The 20,357-nt window shown below is 41.1% G+C and overlaps 1 protein-coding gene across 3 annotated transcripts in view; it reads left to right on the top strand.

Moving 5' to 3' along the window:
- Window positions 1–20,357, top strand: part of LOC126253222 (brahma-associated protein of 60 kDa) — a 78,358-nt gene that overhangs the window by 39,157 nt on the left and 18,844 nt on the right. For all 3 annotated transcript variants that reach the window (XM_049954405.1, XM_049954406.1, XM_049954407.1), the window contains exons 5-6: window positions 12,944–13,072; window positions 14,897–15,070. In XM_049954405.1, coding sequence (XP_049810362.1) covers window positions 12,944–13,072; window positions 14,897–15,070 — 303 coding nt within the window. The remainder of the gene's footprint in view (window positions 1–12,943; window positions 13,073–14,896; window positions 15,071–20,357) is intronic.

Below are 20,357 nucleotides of genomic sequence, written 5' to 3'. Positions count from 1 at the left end.
CCCTCTGTTGAAGGCACTCCAGCACACGGAGGACTCATGATTCTTCTCCATGAAACTGTCCATTATCACCCAATCCATTTAAACACTTCCTTCCAAGCTGTCGCCGTCCGTCTTTCCCTTTCCGGATACACGTTCTCTCTTTGTACTGTATACATTCCATCGTCCACACCAATGGCACGAGCTGATCTCCTTCATCTTCTTGGTCAGCTTCCACCCCCATATTTGCTGGTTGGGGACTTCAATGCCCACCACCCGCTTTGGGGATCTCCACATCCTTGTCCACGTGGCTCACTATTGCTAGACGTCTTCCACCAAGTAGATCTAGTTTGCCTCAACACTGGGGTCCCTACGTTTTTGTCTGCCTCCACGGCAAATTTATCTCATTTGGACCTTGCGGTCGGTACTGTTCCGCTAGCTCGGCGCTTCGAATGGTTCGCCCTTGATGATACACACTCCAGTGACCACTTTCCATGTGTCCTTAGACTGCAGCCTCAACGGCCATATATGCGCCTGCGACGCTGGAAGTTTGCTCAAGCCGATTGGACACTTTTTTCGTCTCTAGCGACATTCGATGACCTTCACTTTCCCAGCGTCGACGATGAGGTCACACATATTACCGACGTTATTCTTACAGCTGCGGAACATTCAATACCACGCACCTCCGAATTGCCCCGGCGCCCCCCAGTTCCTTGGTGGAACGAGGCATGCCGTGATGCACTACGTGAGCAGCGACGTGCTCTCCGCGTTTTCCGCCACCATCCTACTTTGGCCAACTGTATCCGCTATAAGCAGCTACGAGCGCGATGCCGTCGTGTCATCCGCGATAGCAAGAAGGCAAGCTGGAATTTCTTTATTAGCTCATTTAACACCTTCACTCCCGCCTCGGAAGTTTGGAGTCGGCTTCGACGGTTCTCAGGCGCGCCTAGTTTCTCCCCGGTCTCTGGGCTCATTGTCGTGCATGACACATTAGTGGACCCCGTCGCCATTTCTAACTCGTTGGGTCAGCACTTTGCCGAGATTTCGAGCTCTTCAAATTACCCGCCAGCGTTTCTCCCGAAGAAACGTGCAGCGGAAGTGCGACCTCTTGCTTTCTCCTCTCAAAATCGCGAAAGCTGCAATACTGTTTTCTCCTTGCGGGAACTCCAACATGCACTCTCTTCTTCTCGCTCCTCCGCCCCAGGACCAGATGGTATCCACGTCCAAATGTTGCTGCATTTATCAACCCATAGTCTGTGTTACCTCCTTCGCCTTTATAATCGAATTTGGACCGACAGTACTTTTCCCAGACGATGGCGGGAAGCTATCGTCGTTCCTGTTCCGAAACCTGGAAAGGACAAACATCTCCCCTCTAGCTATTGCCCCATGTCTCTCACGAGTAGTGTCTGTAAGGTTTTGGAGCGTATGGTGAATTACCGTTTAGCGTGGTGGCTGGAATCCCGCAGTCTTTTAACACCTGCCCAATGCGGATTCCGAAAGCATCGTTCTGCAGTTGACCATCTTGTTGCTCTCTCCACTTACATCATGAACAATTTTCTCCGGAAACGCCAAACGGTAGCAATATTTTTTGATCTGGAGCGAGCATACGATACCTGTTGGAAGACAGGCATCCTCCGCACACTGTTCTCTTGGGGCTTTCGAGGCCGGCTGCCCCTTTTTCTTCGCGAATTTATGGCAGAGCGCACATTTAGGGTGCGGGTGAACACTACTCTCTCCCGCACTTTCTCCCAAGAAAACGGGGTACCCCAGGGCTCCGTGCTGAGTGTTGTACTGTTTGCCATCGCTATAAATCCAATTATGGATTGTCTCCTTCCCGATGTCTCGGGCTCCCTCTTTGTGGATGATTTTGCGATCTACTACAGCTCTCAACGGACCAGCCTTCTTGAACGACGTCTTCAAGGATGTCTCGATCGCCTCCACTCTTGGAGCATCGAAACAGGCTTCCGTTTCTCTCCCAGTAAGACCGTTTGTGTTAATTTTTGGCGACGTAAGGAGTTTCTTCCGCCCTCCTTACATCTAGGACCTGTCAACCTTCCGTTTTCAGACGTCGCTAAATTCTTGGGTCTTACGTTTGACAGAAAACTGTGCTGGTCCTCCCACGTTTCCTATCTTTCGGCTCGCTGTCTGCGATCGCTTAACACCCTCCGTGTCCTGAATGGTACCTCCTGGGGAGCGGACCGAGTGGTCCTTCTCCGCCTCTATCGCGCCTTAGTGCGCTCGAAATTGGATTATGGAAGCATAGTCTACTCCTCTGCTCGGCCGTCTATTCTTCGGCGTCTCGACTCTATCCACCACCGTGGATTACGTTTAGTGTCTGGAGCTTTTTACACTAGCCCTGTGGAAAGCCTTTATGCTGAGACTGCTGAACCTCCGTTGTCCAATCGGCGAGCGGTCCTTCTAAGTCGTTATGCTAGCCATCTGTCTTCCATGCCTGCTAATCCAGCCCATGCCCTTTTTTTCGACGCCTCATTTGATGTAGGGTATGCTGGCCGCTCCTCCTCCCTACTACCCCCGGGAGTCCGCTTCCGTCAACTGCTCCATTCTCTTTCCTTCCGCTTTCCTAAAACCTTTTTGACAACTTCGGGTACAGCACCGCCTTGGCTCCGTCCCCGGATCTGCCTGCTCCGTGACCTTTGTCGATTTCCCAAGGATGGTACCCCTACACTTGTTTATCGTCGGGCATTTGCTGCTCTATGTGCACAAATGACGGACGCCACATTTATTTACACCGACGGCTCGAAAACATCTTTAGGTGTAGGGAGTGCCTATATTGTTGGCGACACTCCAAATCAATTTCGGCTTCCCGACCAGTGTTCGGTGTATACTGCGGAGCTTTACGCTGTTCTCCAGGCTGTCCACTACATCTGCCGCCATCGGCGGATACAGTACGTTATCTGCTCAGATTCTCTCAGCTCTCTCCTCAGTCTCCAAGCTCTTTACCCTGTGCACCCTCTGGTCCACCGGATTCAGGACTGTCTGCGCTTGCTCCATCTGGGGGACGTCTCGGTGGCGTTCCTCTGGCTCCCGGGACACGCTGGTATCTGTGGGAATGAGGCGGCCGATATAGCGGCCAAGGCTGCAGTCTCTCTTCCTCGGCCAGCTATTCAATCGCTTCCCTTCACCGATCGACGGAGTGGTTTATGTCGCAAAGTTGCTCATTTATGGCATGCGCATTGGTTAACACTTCCCAATAATAAATTGCGGGAAGTGAAAGCTCTTCCTTGCGCTTGGACTTCTTCCTCCCGAACGCGTCGTCGGGAGGAGGTAATTTTAACTCGACTCCGGATAGGGCACTGTCTTTTTAGCCATCGACATCTTTTAAGCGGCGATCCTCCCCCACACTGTCCCCACTGCTCTCAGCTGTGGACGGTAAGACACCTTTTAATTGAATGCCCCTATTTTAATCCGTTACGCGCCCGTCTACAGCTATCGCCTGATCTATCGTCGATTTTAGCAGATGACACGCGCTCAGCCGACCGCGTTCTCCAGTTTATTAGTGCTAGTGAAATGACGTCAGTCATTTGAAGCTTTTTTTGGGGACAACCAACCCCTTTCTGTAGTGGATTTTTAAGCCTTCATTCTGCTTTTAGTTTCTCCAATTTTATGACTTTGTTCCCATTGCTGCTGATTTTCAGGTTTTTTTTTTTTTTTTTTTTTTTTTTTTTTTTTTTTTTTTCCCCCCCTAAGTCACAGGCTGGGCGCTAATGACCATAGCAGTTTTTCGCCCTAAAACCAAACCAAAAAAAAAATCGCCCCAAGTTCTACTGACACGGCCTCAGTATCTGTTGTAATTATGATGTTGCTACTGGAATCCTCCAGCTACCTGCTGCTGCTCTCTAGCCATTGGTCCACAGTTTCACTCTAGACAATGCCACAACCTGCTGCAAAGCCAGAAGATGCCACTGGTTGCCTCCTCCCTGCAACAGAGCCATCTTCAGTGCACCAGATACCACTACCAGTTCAGCAAAAACCAAATTGGCATTCCTGATTAAGCCTTCCATCTCTCTGCAAGTGTCACTGGCCACTTGCTGCAGCAGCTACAATTCAAATATCATATTCCAAAGACAATTTACCCTCCAGACTTATGACAAATTTTGTGCCAACTTACATACAAGCTGGTGAAACTTTGCACTTCACGTATTCATTTCAAGTTTTCAGCATAATAGTTTGACAAGTGAAGAACAGGAGCCACTGGCTATGAGGCTCAAACAAGTCACAGCGTAGTAATCGCTGCCAGTCGTGACGTTGAAGCTACGACATTGCTGTCTTTGTTTTGTGTGAACATAAACAATGTGAATTGTCCATGGTTTCTACCATGTGCTTGCATTGCACTGTACTTTGTTTCGCTGTGATTTAGAAAATTGTAATACTTCGAAAATCCCACTAAAAAGATTTCGTGCGTCTAGTGACAATCCTTGTGTCGAGATGTCACTAAATGGCTGGACACCAGAGTTAATATGGAGAACTCGTGAGTTTTATGGGCAGGAGAAAGAGTACAGCTGTCAATTCCCCTCGATAAAGTTTTGAAACTAACATCAAAAACCCTCTGAATCAGTGCAAGAACAATAGTAAGTAAAGAAGAGTTATTACAAAAGTTGAACTATGTAGATGTGAGCCATAACTATTCTGAAGCCTCTGGATCAGATAATCTATTTTTAGCGACCCCTGGAAAGAAGAAAAATCAGCCACATTCTGTCACCAACTTAGTTCTTCCCAGACTTATGCAATTGCAGCCATATTTATGCTTAATACTGCAGGAGTGATTATCTTACCATAGCAAAGTTACTAGAGTCATTAAAGGAAAAGTGAACTTTCCAGGTGATGGAAAAGTCACTAAAAATTGTGCTGAAAATTATGGGTTTCTGTCACAAGGTGTTGTACAGTCTGGTTAGAAAAATCACATATTGTTAGGGCTAAAAGCATACCCTTGTACAAAATTGTGGGCAAAGACATTCATTCAGTAATGTGGCAGACAAAATATGAGTTAACGCTGAGTAAGCTGTTGGAAATACTGGATGGATGACACTCAGAGCAGTAGCGGTTATCAGTTGACAGGAAGAGGTGCTAGATTAATTGTGATTCATGCACTCGTTTCCTGTGGTTTTGTTCGTGATGCACTTCGTTTTTTGGTCCAAAAAAGACAGGTGATCAACATGAAGACATGGACCACACACAATTTGTTGAGTGGTTCAGGAACCTGTAAAAATTGTTTTCTGTCACTACAACAGTTGTAATGGACTGTGCTCCTTGTCATTCAGTGAAACTGAACAAATTCCTAACCACAAACAATCATAAAGAAGATATGGTGCAATGGTTACGGGAGCAAAATTGACTGTGGATATGAGCTGCTTTCACATCAGCTTCTTAAAATACATCAACCTATGAAGCCTATGTATGTAGCAGATGAATGAAATCTCTGAGGAACAGCAACATACTGTAATAAGGTTCAAATGGCTCTGAGCACTATGGGACTTAACATCTGAGGTAATCAGTCCCCTAGAACTTAGAACTACTTAAACCTAACTAACCTAAGGACATCACACACATCCATGCCCGAGGCAGGATTCGAACCTGCGACCGTAGCAGTCACGCGGTTCCGGACTACAGCGCCTAGAACTGCATGGCCACCGCGGCCGGCACTGTAATAAGTCTGCCATCATATCACTGTCATTTCAAGCCAATTGAGTTAATATGGAGTGATGTGAAGATGTACATAAGGAACAATAAGAGAAACTGTGTAAAGTTTGTTTTGCAAAAATCCTAAGACTGTGGATGCAGCTTTGTGAAGGAAAAACGGTTGAGCACATTGAAAAACTTCGTCGAGCAGCACAGACAGTGAAAGTTATGGTCAGTGACCATGAACAGCTAATGATTTATCTTGGTGGTGGTGACGGTTTTAGTGCTGATCCCGACAACAGTGATGGTGGAGAGTTGGATGGAATTCCACCATTGTCACTGTATATTGGTGAGTGAAAAGCTATGAATATTGGTTATTTATTAAAACAGTGTCATTATAAAATGAACGAGAAGTTCTTACTTATTTTGTTAACTGTGTACAGTATCATTTTCAAAGTATCGGCCATCATCAAATTCTTATTTTCTGTATTTCTTTGCTCTGTTGTTGGAAGTGTATGCTTCCTGATGCTTATATCTGCATTATTATGTGAGTGTTTATTTGGTGTCATTGTGGCAGCAACTCGAAAATGAATTGTTATGCACACTGTTTTTGCTCAGTGGCTTACATTTACAAGATGGAACGGAAAATCATATCATCTGCTATGTGTATGAAGGTTGCTGTTGCAACATAGTTATTGGAGTACAGCCAACCTGACTTGATGTAACATGAACAATCTTGCGCAAGGTTTAGCCAGTGCGGGTTTATAATGACAGGGAGACAATTTTGTATGTCATATCCAGATAGGCCCAAAGTAAGATAAATACAGATACTCAAAAAGGTCGTGATCTCCAAATGTCATGTCATCTCTTATGCTCCTACAGATATGAAATGTATCTGGTGGTTGCATTTGATGTATGTCCTTCGATGTATGTCCTCTTATTCTGCTAGTGATCCTGTTTGAGATAATTGTGAAACAGCACTGCACAGACAGACCATGTAACAACACCCACACACACTAATTGTCCAGAACAGTATTCTCCTCATTCACCACCTTGGCCCGTGTTTGCAAAAGAAAATATCGTACTTAAAGGTCAGAAAGAACTAAGACTGAGTGGTTCCATCCCGTCAACAAGTTCTGCAACCGCTGTCGCTAGAGTCCTATCTGATACAATGACACAAAGACCACTTACATTCTCTTAAACTGGCTAAAGCTGTACAATAAGTCATGCAGCCCACTGTATGTAGAAGCAAACAAGCTCCAAAAACCTGTAGTAGCAGCAGAGTCACCCACACTGCTGTAGCCAGAGAAGCTTTCCACTCTATCCAGTGTCACAAGAAAGGGAGATATCAATGAAGGTTGGTTCCCAGAATGAATCAGATCCCCAACCTGACAGTAGCTAGTGGTGGAAAGAGCCACAAGTATCAGTGTATAGAACAGCCCAGTCAACTTCATCTCCATCATTTAAAATTGAAAACTTCCAACAGCAGCTGAAATCCCACAGAGAAGAAAAACCTAAACTAAAATTTGATACAGCAATTGTAACAGGTCTGAATTCAGTTGAGTTAATTGAAATGTTACTACTACTTTGGGAAGCATTCCAGTTACTATCGATGTGATTAGAGGTTCCTTCACACGTTAAAGATTACATTGAATAGTAATGTCTGCACTTAAAGGATTAGGTGCATACATATTTGTCTCCTCCACCACCAGATAAACATCTGGAAAAGCTAAAAGAATTGTGATCATAAAGTCAGTTCTCTGTTGCTGTATGTGTTGCTGGTAGTGGCAGTACTTAAATTCCTTGGGATGTAGATTGCTCTGCTAGGAAAGGAAATCCAAGGTCTTATTGCAACTGGTCTTCCTATATGTGTATGACAGAATGATAATCTGCAGAATTTTTCTTTGAATGCTTGTCGTTTATTTTCGGATAATACAAACACATTTCCACTTCCAAAATGTTCCATCTCAGTGAGAAATGTGCATTCAGCTGCTGTTAAAACTTGCCTCCAAAACTCATCTCCCCCCTCCAGCCTATCTTTTCCAAAGAACAAACAACTGACAATCATCAAATATCTTTGGAAATGGAAAATTAATAAATTGACAATTAAAATTAATATCAATAATTATGTCTCACCAGAAAATGCATAATTAAAATCTGCACATAATATTTAAGTTATTTGCATAAAACCTAAAGTTGAACATAATCTTATAAAACCTTTGGTGAAATAGTATTACAGAAGTTATTTACATAAAACGAAAGTGGACCCTGGGCTTGGCAAAACAATCATAAACTTTGGCTAAAGTACGTAAGTGGCAACAGTCCCACCAACCAACCAATAATATAATAAGGACAATGCCCTGGTGTATGCAAAGTTTTGTTATCACTGGTACTATTGGAGCATACAGCTGTAATTCGTTGCAAAATTTATTAAATAATATAGAAGACATCTCTTCAGAAGATTTATGGTTAATGGAAGGAATGAGGCGGAAAAAAGAGCAGGAAGGAAAGGGAATAGAAATGGGAAGGGTAGAAATGGGAAAGTGGCTCTGTTTCATCGTGTATATGGATGTTACTTCATCCCCGTGGAAACACAAGAACAACCAGAGAAGCAACACATGACCGCCACCCCCTATACCTACACTGCATTTGTGCCTTTGTTTCCCATTGTTTATTGGAACTGTAATGGTTATAATTGCCAGCTAGCACCGCTGTATGCTAATCATATGGAGAATCACCTCATTAATGTAAGTCCACTTAAATTTCAACAACCTTCTACAGGACCACATAACAGATGCTTAATTCTCTTTTTTTTTCTCATTGTACCCGATTCACTTTCGTACAATGCAATGCTCCAGACATATTCTCACAAATTTTGTCTTCAAATTAAGGTCAAACGTTCAATCTTAATAAGCTTATTTTGACCAGGAACATCTCCTCTACTTATGCTAGTCTACTAGGATAACATATGTAATACTTACCTCCTCATAGATCTGCTTTAGCTTCCTCCTTTCCCTCCAGTCCCTTTCCCAATGGAGAAATCTCTGCTACTATCACACATGCTGCAAATGTAACAATCTCTTCTCTTCAGATCCCCTTCACTGGAAGTCCTTACTATGGTAGTCTGAAGAAGTAACCAAGACTGTTGGAAGATGTGGAATAGTTCTCAAGTGCCATAAATTCAGTCATCAATTAGGGAGCAACTTAGTTTCATTTAAATGACTCAAAGCAAAAGTTCTTTTTAATTAAAAATAAAAAAGAGTAGTGGAGGAAACAAGTTTCTTCTATCAGGATACACACCCTATCCTCTCAATTCTTCTTCATCATCATCATCTCATCTAGTGTTCAGTGCTGAAGCTGGTCTGCAGCAGTGTGCCTTTCTCCTTTTGTGTCTGCCTTTCTCTTCATTTCTGTTAATGTAGCATGTATTACATCCAAAATTGGTCATCCCTGGCGATTCCTTCCCTCAGTATCTCCTTCTGCTATTGTTTCAGTGATATTATTGTGTCTTAAAATGTGCCCTAAAAGTTCGTCTGTTTAGTTGTCTCCAGAGAGATCATGTTTCCTGTACTCTTCTCAGCATATCCTAATTGGTCCCTCCCTCCCTCCCTCCCTCCCTCCCTCCCCCCCCTTCCCCCCCCCTTCCCCCCCCCCCCTCCCTCCAGCAAATCACCACCCTTCTGTAGCACCAAATATCCAGGAATTCTAGAGGTCTTCCTTCTTGTTTTCCTACTGTCCTCTTGGATATGGGCTAAATTTTTGCTGCACGTGTGTTCATCTGCCCACAGGAATCTCTGTCAGACATATTCCAAGCAATCCTCAGAACATTGTGGAACTGTATGCACCACACTTTGCAGAAACATCTGTGTCCAGCAATTACCATCCTATCTTTACAAATCATCAGCGTCTGGCAGAACGCAACATACTGTCCTTCTGCTCCCTACACCTATCAAATTGTTATATCAATTTCAATAAATGGAAGCTAAACAGTGCTTCAGCTTTATGGCAGGATAATTCCTGAGGGCAGTGTACACAGTCAAATGCTAAAACACCTCAGCAAAACAAATAAAAAGAATGTCATTAAGATTTTTAATTCCTTGTGCAAGGAAAAAATTTTCCTCTCCATGGCAGAAGAGCATCATAGGTTCTTGAAAATGGGAAGAAATACACAAAACATAAATAATTAGAGACCAATTTGTCTGCATAACCAACTTGAAGCCTTGTCGAAGCCTACTAAACCTAGTATCGGCAATCCCTGATGCCTTTACACAATGCTGACACTTGATAACAGCATTCTCTGACTTTCAAAATGTGTTTGATACAACTTGTTGTCAGCACATTTTATCCATGTTACATAAGAGGGTTGCAGGACTGTATAGAAGTTTATATGTAAAACTTTTTATCACTTACACTGTTTTAGATCAGAGTAGGTACAGTTCTAAGCAGCTAACATGTTCAGGAGAAGAGTATATCACAGGGATTAGTACTGAGTACTACCCTCTTTGTGAAAGCAGTAAACAATATTGTAACTGCAGTGGAACCTATAATCTCACTGGCATTATACGAAGACAGTTTCCACTTTCATAGCAGCTCTACATTTATTGCATACTGTGGAACATAAAGTTCAGAGTCCTATACGGAAGGCACATGACTGGGCTCAAAATCAGGGGTATTATTTCTGACCAATGGAGTCCTTTGTCATACATTTGTATAGACAGATCTGTACTTCCCAACCCTTAGATTTATTTATGAGATCAGATGTTACAAGTAGTTGAACAATTCTACTTCTTAGACGTACTATTAAATGACAGACGTGTATGGCTACCTCACATAATCAACTAATGGGATCTAATGTAAATGAACAGATAAAAAATTTACTCACCAAGTGGTGGCAGGAGCACACAAATGAAACTGTTTAACTTTTTCAACGTTTTGGAGCCAGTGGCTTCTCCTTCTTGTAGAATAGTTGAAGGGGAAGGAAGAGGGGTGAAGGAAAAGGACTGGAGAGGTTTAGGAAAAGAGGTACAGTTAAGAAAAGTCATCCAGAACCCTGGGTCAGGGGAGACTTGCCAGATTAGACGAGAAGGAAAGACTGACAGTTGGGGACTGACTAGATTGGATGAGATTTGAAAACCTGAGAGCTTAATATTGGAAGACAAGATAGTATGCAAGGCAGAGACCACCACTAAAACATTGTGCTCGAGTAAGAGTGAAAAACTAAGTGTATTGTATGTAACAGAGGTGGGATGGAGGACAGCAAAAAATACAGAGGTCAGGAAATCAGAGGTAGAAAACTAAAATGGAGTGAAGAAAGGAGTAGTCATTATGAATAAATGTCGAGACGGAATGAATTAAATTAAGGCTAGGTGGGTGGCATGTTGTAGTGCTAGTTCCCACCTGTGGAGTTCTGAGAAACTGGTGTCCAGGGTAAGAATCCAGATGGTGCATGTGGCGAAACAGGCACTGAGGTCATGACTGTCATATTGTAGAGCATGTTCTGCACCAGGATATTGTATTTTTCCAGTTTACAGCCGGTTTACCAGAACTCCACAGGTGGGAACTAGTACAACAACATGTCCTTGGTTCTCGCAACCCACCTGGCCTTAATTTACATTAATTTCTTCTGTCTCAGCATTTATTCACAATAACTGCCCCTTCCTTCACTCCGTTTTAGTTTTCTACCTCTGTGATTTCCTGATCTGCCTATTTTTTGCTGTTTTACCTCCCACCTCTGTTACATACAATGCTCTTAGCTTTTCACTCTTGTTAACTCATGCACAATGTTTCAGTAGGAATCTCTCTCTTGCATACTACCTTGTCTTCCTATATTAGCTTCTGAACTGTACCCCATTTCCTAAACCTCTCCAGCCCTTTTCCTTCAACTCTTCTGCCAGGAGGAGGAGCCACTGGCTCTGAAAGCTTGTAAAAGTTGAACCTTTTTGCGTCTATGCTCTTTGTTTCCTTGGTTACATCTGAGAAGCAGAGCAGACATTTCTCTAAAATTTTGTAAAACAATAATTTTATCTCAGCTAGTTAATAGATATCTCTTACGAATCGCCAGCACCATCCAACTCAAGTTATTAGACCCTGTGTGTGGTAGTCATGTAAGATTAGAAACTGGAGCCTCCTGAATGAGTCTAATCAACAATCTTGCAGAAGTGGTTGTTCCACCTTTGAGAGTCAAACACCAGCAACTCCTTTTCAGATAAGCAATCACGAAATGAAATGTCATGTGGCAAGGGCCTCCCGTCGGGCAGACTTGTCGCCTGGTGCAAGTCGTCTTAGGTGGCGCCACTTCAGCGACTCGTGTGGTGGTGATGATGATGATGATGATGATAACACAACACCCAGTCCCTGAGCAGAGAAAATCTCTGACCCAGCTGGGAATTGAACCCAGGTCCCTTTGCTCAGCATTCCGCCGCACTGACCACTCAGCTTTTGCGACAGACAAGCAATCGCAATCAACCAGAGTGCTTGTTTACTCCACCCAGTTCCAAAACCAAAGGACCCAACTGCTTATGAATAGACCCTGAACAGGAAGATACAGCCAAGGATCAGCACACTAGACTCGAATATCCCCTGCTTTCATGTAGACGCAAAATCTCATATCGGGCTCCTCACACAGATCTCACCATTCGCCAATATTGCCGGTGTTTTAGAAGCAGGGACATGAAAATGTAGCATCTTTTTTTGGAAAAATTCTCATCCACCCTTTTTATTTTATTTTATTTTAGTTTTGTTTAATCATCTATAAATTTAAAAGATTGTCATGCTGTGTGCCTGAAGATGAAGAGTGGGCTCTTACCTCTACCCACCCCTCCACCCCCCTCCCTCCCTCAAATACCATCATGTTAGCCCCACCCTCGGATTCTAGAGTACAGAGGTTTTATCCATATATCAAATGGATAACCATCAATTCTCTAATATATAAGAAGTATTTCTTTTCTCCTACAAAATTAGTTACCAAGACATCACATGTCTTGGAACTGACCAACTCAGTTATAACAAAAAATTGCAATTTTAGAGTCTTGCCCACCTCTCTGCAATTGCCCACAGTATTATCTTGTAACTATAGAACGGACTGCTGCACAGATGTTACAGACACAGTCGAAGAAAATTTTTAGTGCCTGCATTACTATATTTTAAATTTAGTTTGTAAGTTATCTCCCTTTCTTTCTCTAAAAGTATTTGCTACAGCATTAATCATACAAGTGTAGTTGCAAAAATTACTCCACATGCTTGTAATTTGTATTAATGTCTATAATATTATCAGAGTACCTAAGCATTCATATTATTGTGTGTAATGATAGTAATTTTGTTTTTCTTGTAGGTGAAGAGGAAATTTTCATCATTCTTCAAGAGTCTAGTCATAGAACTTGACAAGGATCTCTATGGGCCAGATAATCATCTAGTTGAATGGCATAGAACGCCAACAACACAGGAAACAGATGGTTTTCAGGTAACTGAAGAAAAGTATTTTGTGTGTGCGCGTTTGAGTGTGTATGTAAAATAGTCTTTATGTTAAAGATAGCACATGCATGTGCTATCTTCATGTTAAAGACTTATTCACATGGGATGATGACTTTGCCCAAGAAGCTACTTTCAGGTACACTGCAATTAACACAAAACTAAGCATGCCATGTATCCCCACTAATACTCTACTTTAAGCCAGAGCAGTAAACACAATGCTCAAAAATCCATTAAAAGAATGAAAGCAGATTATAGATACTCCCAACATTTTTTTACATTTGATTGTTGTGGTTGAGTTTGGGAGACAAGCAGTGGTAATAGCTTACTTCAGATGTTCTACTGTAGAGCAGCACTTACTTTGGTGGTAACAGCTTGAGATAATGAGCAGAGATGGCACCTCTCCATGGCAATGAAATAGTTTCAGACTGATTCAGTAGGATCCTTGGGGAACAATATCTTTGTGTGTCATGCCTTGCACAAAAAAAAGGCGGTGCGCAACCTTTGTATTGAATTGCATCTTTCGTCAATTATGCCCAACGTTTTTGCAAGCTTTTTGAAAGCCTTAATTTGTTGTAAGTAATGAATTTTTAAGGAGGGAAAATATAACCTAATTTGACATTTTTAAAATTTACTTATCCTACAAAAAGATTCTGCAAGCTACACAACTTGTCATTGTTCAGCTGGTTATTCTTAAAGAGATTGTGGTTTCAAATTGTCTTTACTTTCCTGTCATCTTGAAAGTAATTAAAGATGATGAGGAACATTTGTATGATTCAAATTTAATGTAAAAAGCATGGTAAACAGTTTTTAGCAAGATTACAAGAGCATTTGATGACCACTTTGACAATCATTATGTGCACGCATGCGTGTACACACACACACACACACACACACACACACACACACACTGTACATCACTATTCAGTGTGTAATGGTTGTGATCATGTGTGTCTGTTTAGGTGATGGCCACCACTAAATGAATCTCTGTGTTCCTCACAGATGACACAATTTTTATATTAAAAAAAGGATTGTCGTGCCGATTTTGGGGCAGGTGTGTCCAGATGCTATACTTAATTTTTTTTCCATATTCTTTTAACACCTGTACATATAGATGTCAATAGAGAGACAGACTTCCCATTACTTATGAATGACAATCTAATACGCCATTTTCTGGGAAAATGGTAAAGCTGCTAAAACCAGACATTGTGCCAAATATCTGTCATCAAAGTTTTCCACTGTATACAGTACTACTTCATCTCCCACACAAATAAGAAAGGGCACATTTTAGATTAGTCTTATTATTTGCAGTTCTTGCTAAAGTAATTACTCTGAAGTATTCACATGGTGTAATTGCAGTTAATGTGTGATATTCCAATATCATAAAGACCTTAAACTATTTTCTATTGAAATAGTGCAAATAAACTTCACCAGATGATGTAGGCTACCAGTAACTGAAAATTACTTGCATATTTTATGTGTATGTACAGAAAATAAAGCTGTTTCAAACTAACTCTGACAAAATAGTTCATCCAGATAAAATTCAGTAGGAAATAGGGAAGTAGTTTTATGTTCTCAAATCTTGAGGGAGAATTTGCTTCTGTTTCACATGTATGCAGATTTTTCGTGTCCCTAACCATAAGTAACACAATAGTGACTATTAAAATGTGTGCATTTTCAAACCTTTTTTTTTTTTTTTTTATCTTCCTAATATGAAAGATTGCAAACAATAAAATTTGATATTGTTTGGCATATCCAACAATACCTCATTATAGTTACTTGTATAGTTAAAACAAATAATGAACATTTTCAATAGGTGAAACGACCAGGAGATAAAAATGTACGCTGCACAATTCTCCTTTTGCTGGATTACCAACCACTGCAGTTCAAATTGGATCCTAGACTTGCAAGGCTTCTTGGTGTGCACACACAGACACGACCTGTTATCATCAGTGCTCTCTGGCAGTACATAAAAACGCACAAACTACAAGTAAGTAAATGGCCTGATATTTTTCTAATCATCCATTATAAATCAGCTATACTAGCTATAAAACTTAAGAAAACTGCCTTCATATCATACAAATAGTGAACCACTTTCAAAACAGGCACAGTCACTTTAGATACTTTCAGGGAAGCTGTGTGTCAAGTCTCACGTTTCATAAATGAGAAAAGATTTCTACCTTCTTTCCTCAGTGGTTTTTCATTAAACTTTCTGTCCACTGCCATTGGTGCACAAACTGAGAAATAAGGATCACAGTAGTCTGAAAGCAATGTTTGATATAGTGCTCTACCAACTGAGCTACCCAAGCACCACTCACTCCCCGTCCTCACAGCTTTACTTCTGCCAGTACCTAATCGCCTACCTTCCAAACTTTACAGAAGCTCTCCTGCGAACCTTTCAAGGAATAAATATAAAACAAGTTTCCAAATTAATGTGACTTACGTGAACTGCCACATTAGTTGGCTACTATACTACTTTTGATACAAACATTTGTTAATTGGTTAGCTGTAGAGGAATATAAAAGCTATTCGTTTGCTTAACTATTGTCAGACAGTCCCCCTCACATTATCAATTGCTCCAAATGCAACAGACGGTCTCAGTGCATAGTAAATGACTTCGGTGTCAGTTCAGTGACAATGTACATGTTCCAATATTCTTTTTACATTATACTGAAAGATCTCTGTGCTGAAAATAAAGCATCTCCTAGTTGAAAAGGAAGGACACTAGTGTGTTACTGAAATAGGTTCCGTAGAGAGGAAGAACAGGGTTCCAGGTCAACAAAATCAAATAGGTGTAGTGCAGGAGTGGGACTGATAATAATTGAATAGGGATGTTGGTTAAATACTATGAACAGCATAGAGAATACATAATTGTAGTTCCAAATCAATGTGAAGACCAACTACAATAAGGCAAGTATTTATGCCTCCTAGCCCTGCAGGTGACGGTGATTTTGAAGAAATAAGAGAAGTTACCCAGTTTGATAAAGGAGATGAAAACTTAAAAATGAGGAATTAAACAGTAGGAAAAGGAGGAGAGAGAAATAATTGAACATAGGCCAGAAAAAGGAATGAAAGGGAAAGCTGCCTGATAGGATATTGCACAGTCAACAATGTAACTGTTGCTGACACTTACTTGAAGAATCTTTAAACGAGGTCATATATGTGAAAGAGATCTGCGTTACGTGTGGGGATTTGTAGGATTCACTTTGATCGGTCAGGGGTGCCCTACTGGACATTGCACATTTTTGTCAGGCAGTATCAATGAAGATGAGATGGAAGGTGTGGTGTTAAGAGAATAATTTAACATAGCTCTGAAGAACTTAAATTGAAATGGTTTCTATAGAGTAAATGACATTCCCGCAGATTTATTGAGATCTTTGGCAAAACTGACCATGATAAAACTGTTTCACCTGGTAAGCAAGATATGAGATAGGTGAAATACCATCAGTTTAATAAGTCATCATGGCAGAATACTAACGTGAATTATTTATTGAAGAATGAAAAGACTGGTAGAAGCTGACATCAGTGACTATAAGCTTAGGGTTTCAGAAAAATGTTGGAAATGAAAGGCAATACAGACCTTACAACTTATCTTACAATATAGATAATTAAAAAAGGGCAAATCTATGTAAATAACATTTGTTGATTTAGAGTAAGTGTTTGATAGTGGTTTCCTTTATTACACTTTCTGAAATTCTCAAGACAGCAGCTAGAACATACAGGAAGCAAAAGGATATGTACATCATCAATAGAAACCAGACTGCAGCTATAAGAATAAAAGCACATGAAAAGAGAATCAGTAGTCGAGAAGGGAGTGGGGCATGCTTGTAGTTTATACCCAAAGTTATTTAATGTGTCAAATGATGAAGCTGTGAAGAAAACAATGAGAAATTTTGAAAGAGTATGAAAGGTCAGGAAGAAAAAATGAAAACTTTGAGGTTTACTGATGACACTGAAATTCTGTCAGGGGAAGTGAGACATGAAAGAGCAGTTCAACAGAATGGGTAATGCCTTGAAAAAGAGGTTATAGATAGCAACTATTGTAGTAGAATTAAATCAGGTGATGTTCCGAAATGATTTGCTGAAATTAGGAAATGTGCTTTACTATTTTGTCAGCAAAATAAGTGATGTTTGTTGAAGTAGAGAGGATATAAAATACCAACAGGCAATTGCAGTTTCCACTGATAGCTCAGTAGTGTCTTCTCATTACGTAATGACCACAGGGATGCCTGCTAACTAATGACGAACAGGGCTTAAGCAAAATCAAACAATGGAAAATCCAGGGTGGAATGTAACAATATTATGAAAAGGATAGTTGCTACTCACCGTATAGCAGAGATGCTGAGTCACAGGTAGGCACAACAAAAATACAATTAGAAAGTTAGCTTTCAGCCAGTGACAAACTTATGATGGAGGCCTTGGTTGGCTGAAAGCTCACTTTCTGATAGTCTTTTCATTGTGCCGATCTGCAACTCAGCATCTCCACTATATGGTGAGGAGCAGCTATCCTTTTGATAATATTGTTACAGTGCTTAAGAAGGTAGCTGAAAAATGGATGCACACATTTGCGAAATGTAACAGTGAGTTCTTGCATATAGCTGGTGCTGTTGTTTCTCTTTGTTCAACTAGAAGTCTTGTTCATACATTTTCTTTCTTTTTTTTTTTTCAAAAATAATCAATTTTTGGAAATGTAATATAATTGGATTGATAAAAAATCAACTCAAAAGCAGCTGCAGCAGAAGGAAACACTACTGTAGTCAAGGAAATTTGCAAGCTTTCAGAGCCACTGGCTCATTATTCTGGCACAAGGAGAAGGAAGAGGGATGAAGGAAAAGGACTGATGAAGTTTAGAAAATGGTGAAAATTACAGAAAATTTGCCCAGAATCCTGGGTCAGGGGAGGCTTATCAGACAGGATGAAAAAGAAAGACTGATTGTAGGGGACTGCACCAGATGAGACTTGAAAACCTGGGAGCTTAGAGGTGGAAGACAGGGTAATAAGCAAGACAGATTACTGACCAAACATCTCGCAACAGTTAATAAGAGTGGGGAGCTAAGTACATTATAGGTGGTAGAGGTAGGAGTTGGAGATAAATAGACAGGTCAGAAAACAAGATATATAGAAAACAAAAAGTGAGTGAAGAAAAGAGTAGTTACTGAGAAGAAATGCTGAGTTCAAAGAAATTAATGAAAATTGAGGTGAGGTGCATAGCAAGGACATGTTGTAACTCCTGTTCCTGCCTGCACAGGTCTGACAAACCGGTGTCCCTGGGAAGAATCCAGATGGCATGTGTTGTGAAACAGGAACTGAAGTCATGATCGTCATGTTGTAGACAGGATATTGTGTGTTGCCAATGTACACCCTCTGTGTGTGCCTATTCATCTTAACTGATAACTTAATGGTAGTCATATTAATGGAAAAGACCGAACAGTGTTTACATAGCAGCTGGTGTATGACATGTCATTTCATAGGTGGCTCTCCCTTTAATAGTGTGTGTTTTGCCATTTACAGGGCTGGTATATGTGATGGTAGGAGGGTGCATAGAGCAAGTCTTACAGTCACAGGTAGGAGCAATAGGGTGGGGAAATGGGTGCAGAAGGAGCATAAGGTCTAAACAGCATATTACATAGAGGAGGTGAGGGGTGGGGGGTGTGGGGGGGGGGGGGGGGAATGAGAAGCTATTCTAGGTGCAGTGGGCAACATCAACATGTCAGACAGAAAGGACCTCATTTCAGGGCATGATTTTAGGCGATCGTAGCTTTGTCAAAGTAGTTGATCAATACATTTAAGATCAATATAGTAATGAGTGACAAGTAGTGCAGTCCCATGTTTTTTGAGGGATCAGCAGTACCAGGATTGGACATGGTGGCCCAAAAGATCTGTTTTTGACTACACTGGTGTGTGAATTACGTCTAGTTAAGGCTGACGTGAGAATAGTGGTGTATTGTTGTGAAGAATCTGTATATGAACAAATATGTTTACCTTGAATTCCAAAGGTCTATGGGAGGGAATGTTTGACGTGGAAAGGATGGCAGCTGTCAAAATGTAAGTGCCATTGTTTGTTTGTAGGTTTTATGCCAATAGAACAGTGTAGCTGATTCTCGGTGATGATGAGGTCAACATCAAGGAAAGTGGCATGGGATTCACAATAGTACCCTGTGAAATTTAATTGGATGCATGTAGGTAGAGATCCCAAAAATTTTGACAGGTCAACCTCACAGTGAGTCAATATGGCAAATATGTCATATATATATATCTGAACCAAACCAGGGGCTGAAGGCTTACAGATTCCAGGAGAGGCTCCTCCAATAGACCCATGAAGAGGTTGGCATAGGAAGGAGCCATGCTGGTTCCCATGGCCGTGCCCTTGATTTGTCTATCTGCCACTCAAAGGTAAAATAGTTGCAGATAAGTATAAAGTTGAAACTTCCTGGTAGATTAAAACTGTGAGCAGGACCTAGACTTGGTCTGGCACACAGTTTTAATCTGCTAGGAAGTTTCAAATCAGCACACACTCTGCTGCAGAGTGAAAATTTCATTCTGGAAGTATGAAGTTGTTTAAGGTGACCAGAAAGGACAACATAGGTTTGGAATCACGTGGGTGCTGGCTGAGGTAATGTTCAGCAGCAGACAGACCATGCACATGGCGATATTGGTATAGAGAAAGCATATATACCATATTTACCCAATTGTGTGATGAGGTTTTTTCACAAATTTGAAAAATATAAGGTCTTCTTATATTTGCAGATTAGAATATTCCTGCTGAGGTTAACATTCTTATGTGGTTTAGTAGAGCATGTAAGAGTGTAGCCATAAATTTGTAGGGGTAGCTTCTCATTTACAGATGCTTTGAATATTTAGGTCATTTGCAGATTTATTTTGCAAAACTTTGAAGGCTAGGTCTGGTCAGACGATACTTGCAATCAAAAAGGTCAGAGATTCTCCAATATGCCAAAGCAATTCTATCATCTTGCAAACTATTGTTTTATTTGAACAAGTTCTAATACATATGTGGATACCATGTGCAGGCATTACTGCTGCTTTTTAATTAAAGGTAACATTCGTAAGGGGCAATGTTGTCCTTAAAAAACAAATTGCTCGATTCGGAACCCAGATCAATATTTTATTTGATTATGAGAGACTGTAATAATTTACTAAGTGGGCTGAAAATGAGAAATTGGGTCACTGTTCAGAAATTAGAATATCAGGTAAAAATGATGCAGTTTTTAATCAGCTTTAGACTGTGATGGTGACATCAAAGTGAAACAGGAAGGAGA

Source organism: Schistocerca nitens, chromosome 4, assembly GCF_023898315.1.
Source record: "Schistocerca nitens isolate TAMUIC-IGC-003100 chromosome 4, iqSchNite1.1, whole genome shotgun sequence".
Taxonomy (NCBI): Eukaryota; Metazoa; Arthropoda; class Insecta; order Orthoptera; family Acrididae; genus Schistocerca; species Schistocerca nitens.
This window is presented reverse-complemented; position numbering and strand designations above follow the sequence as displayed.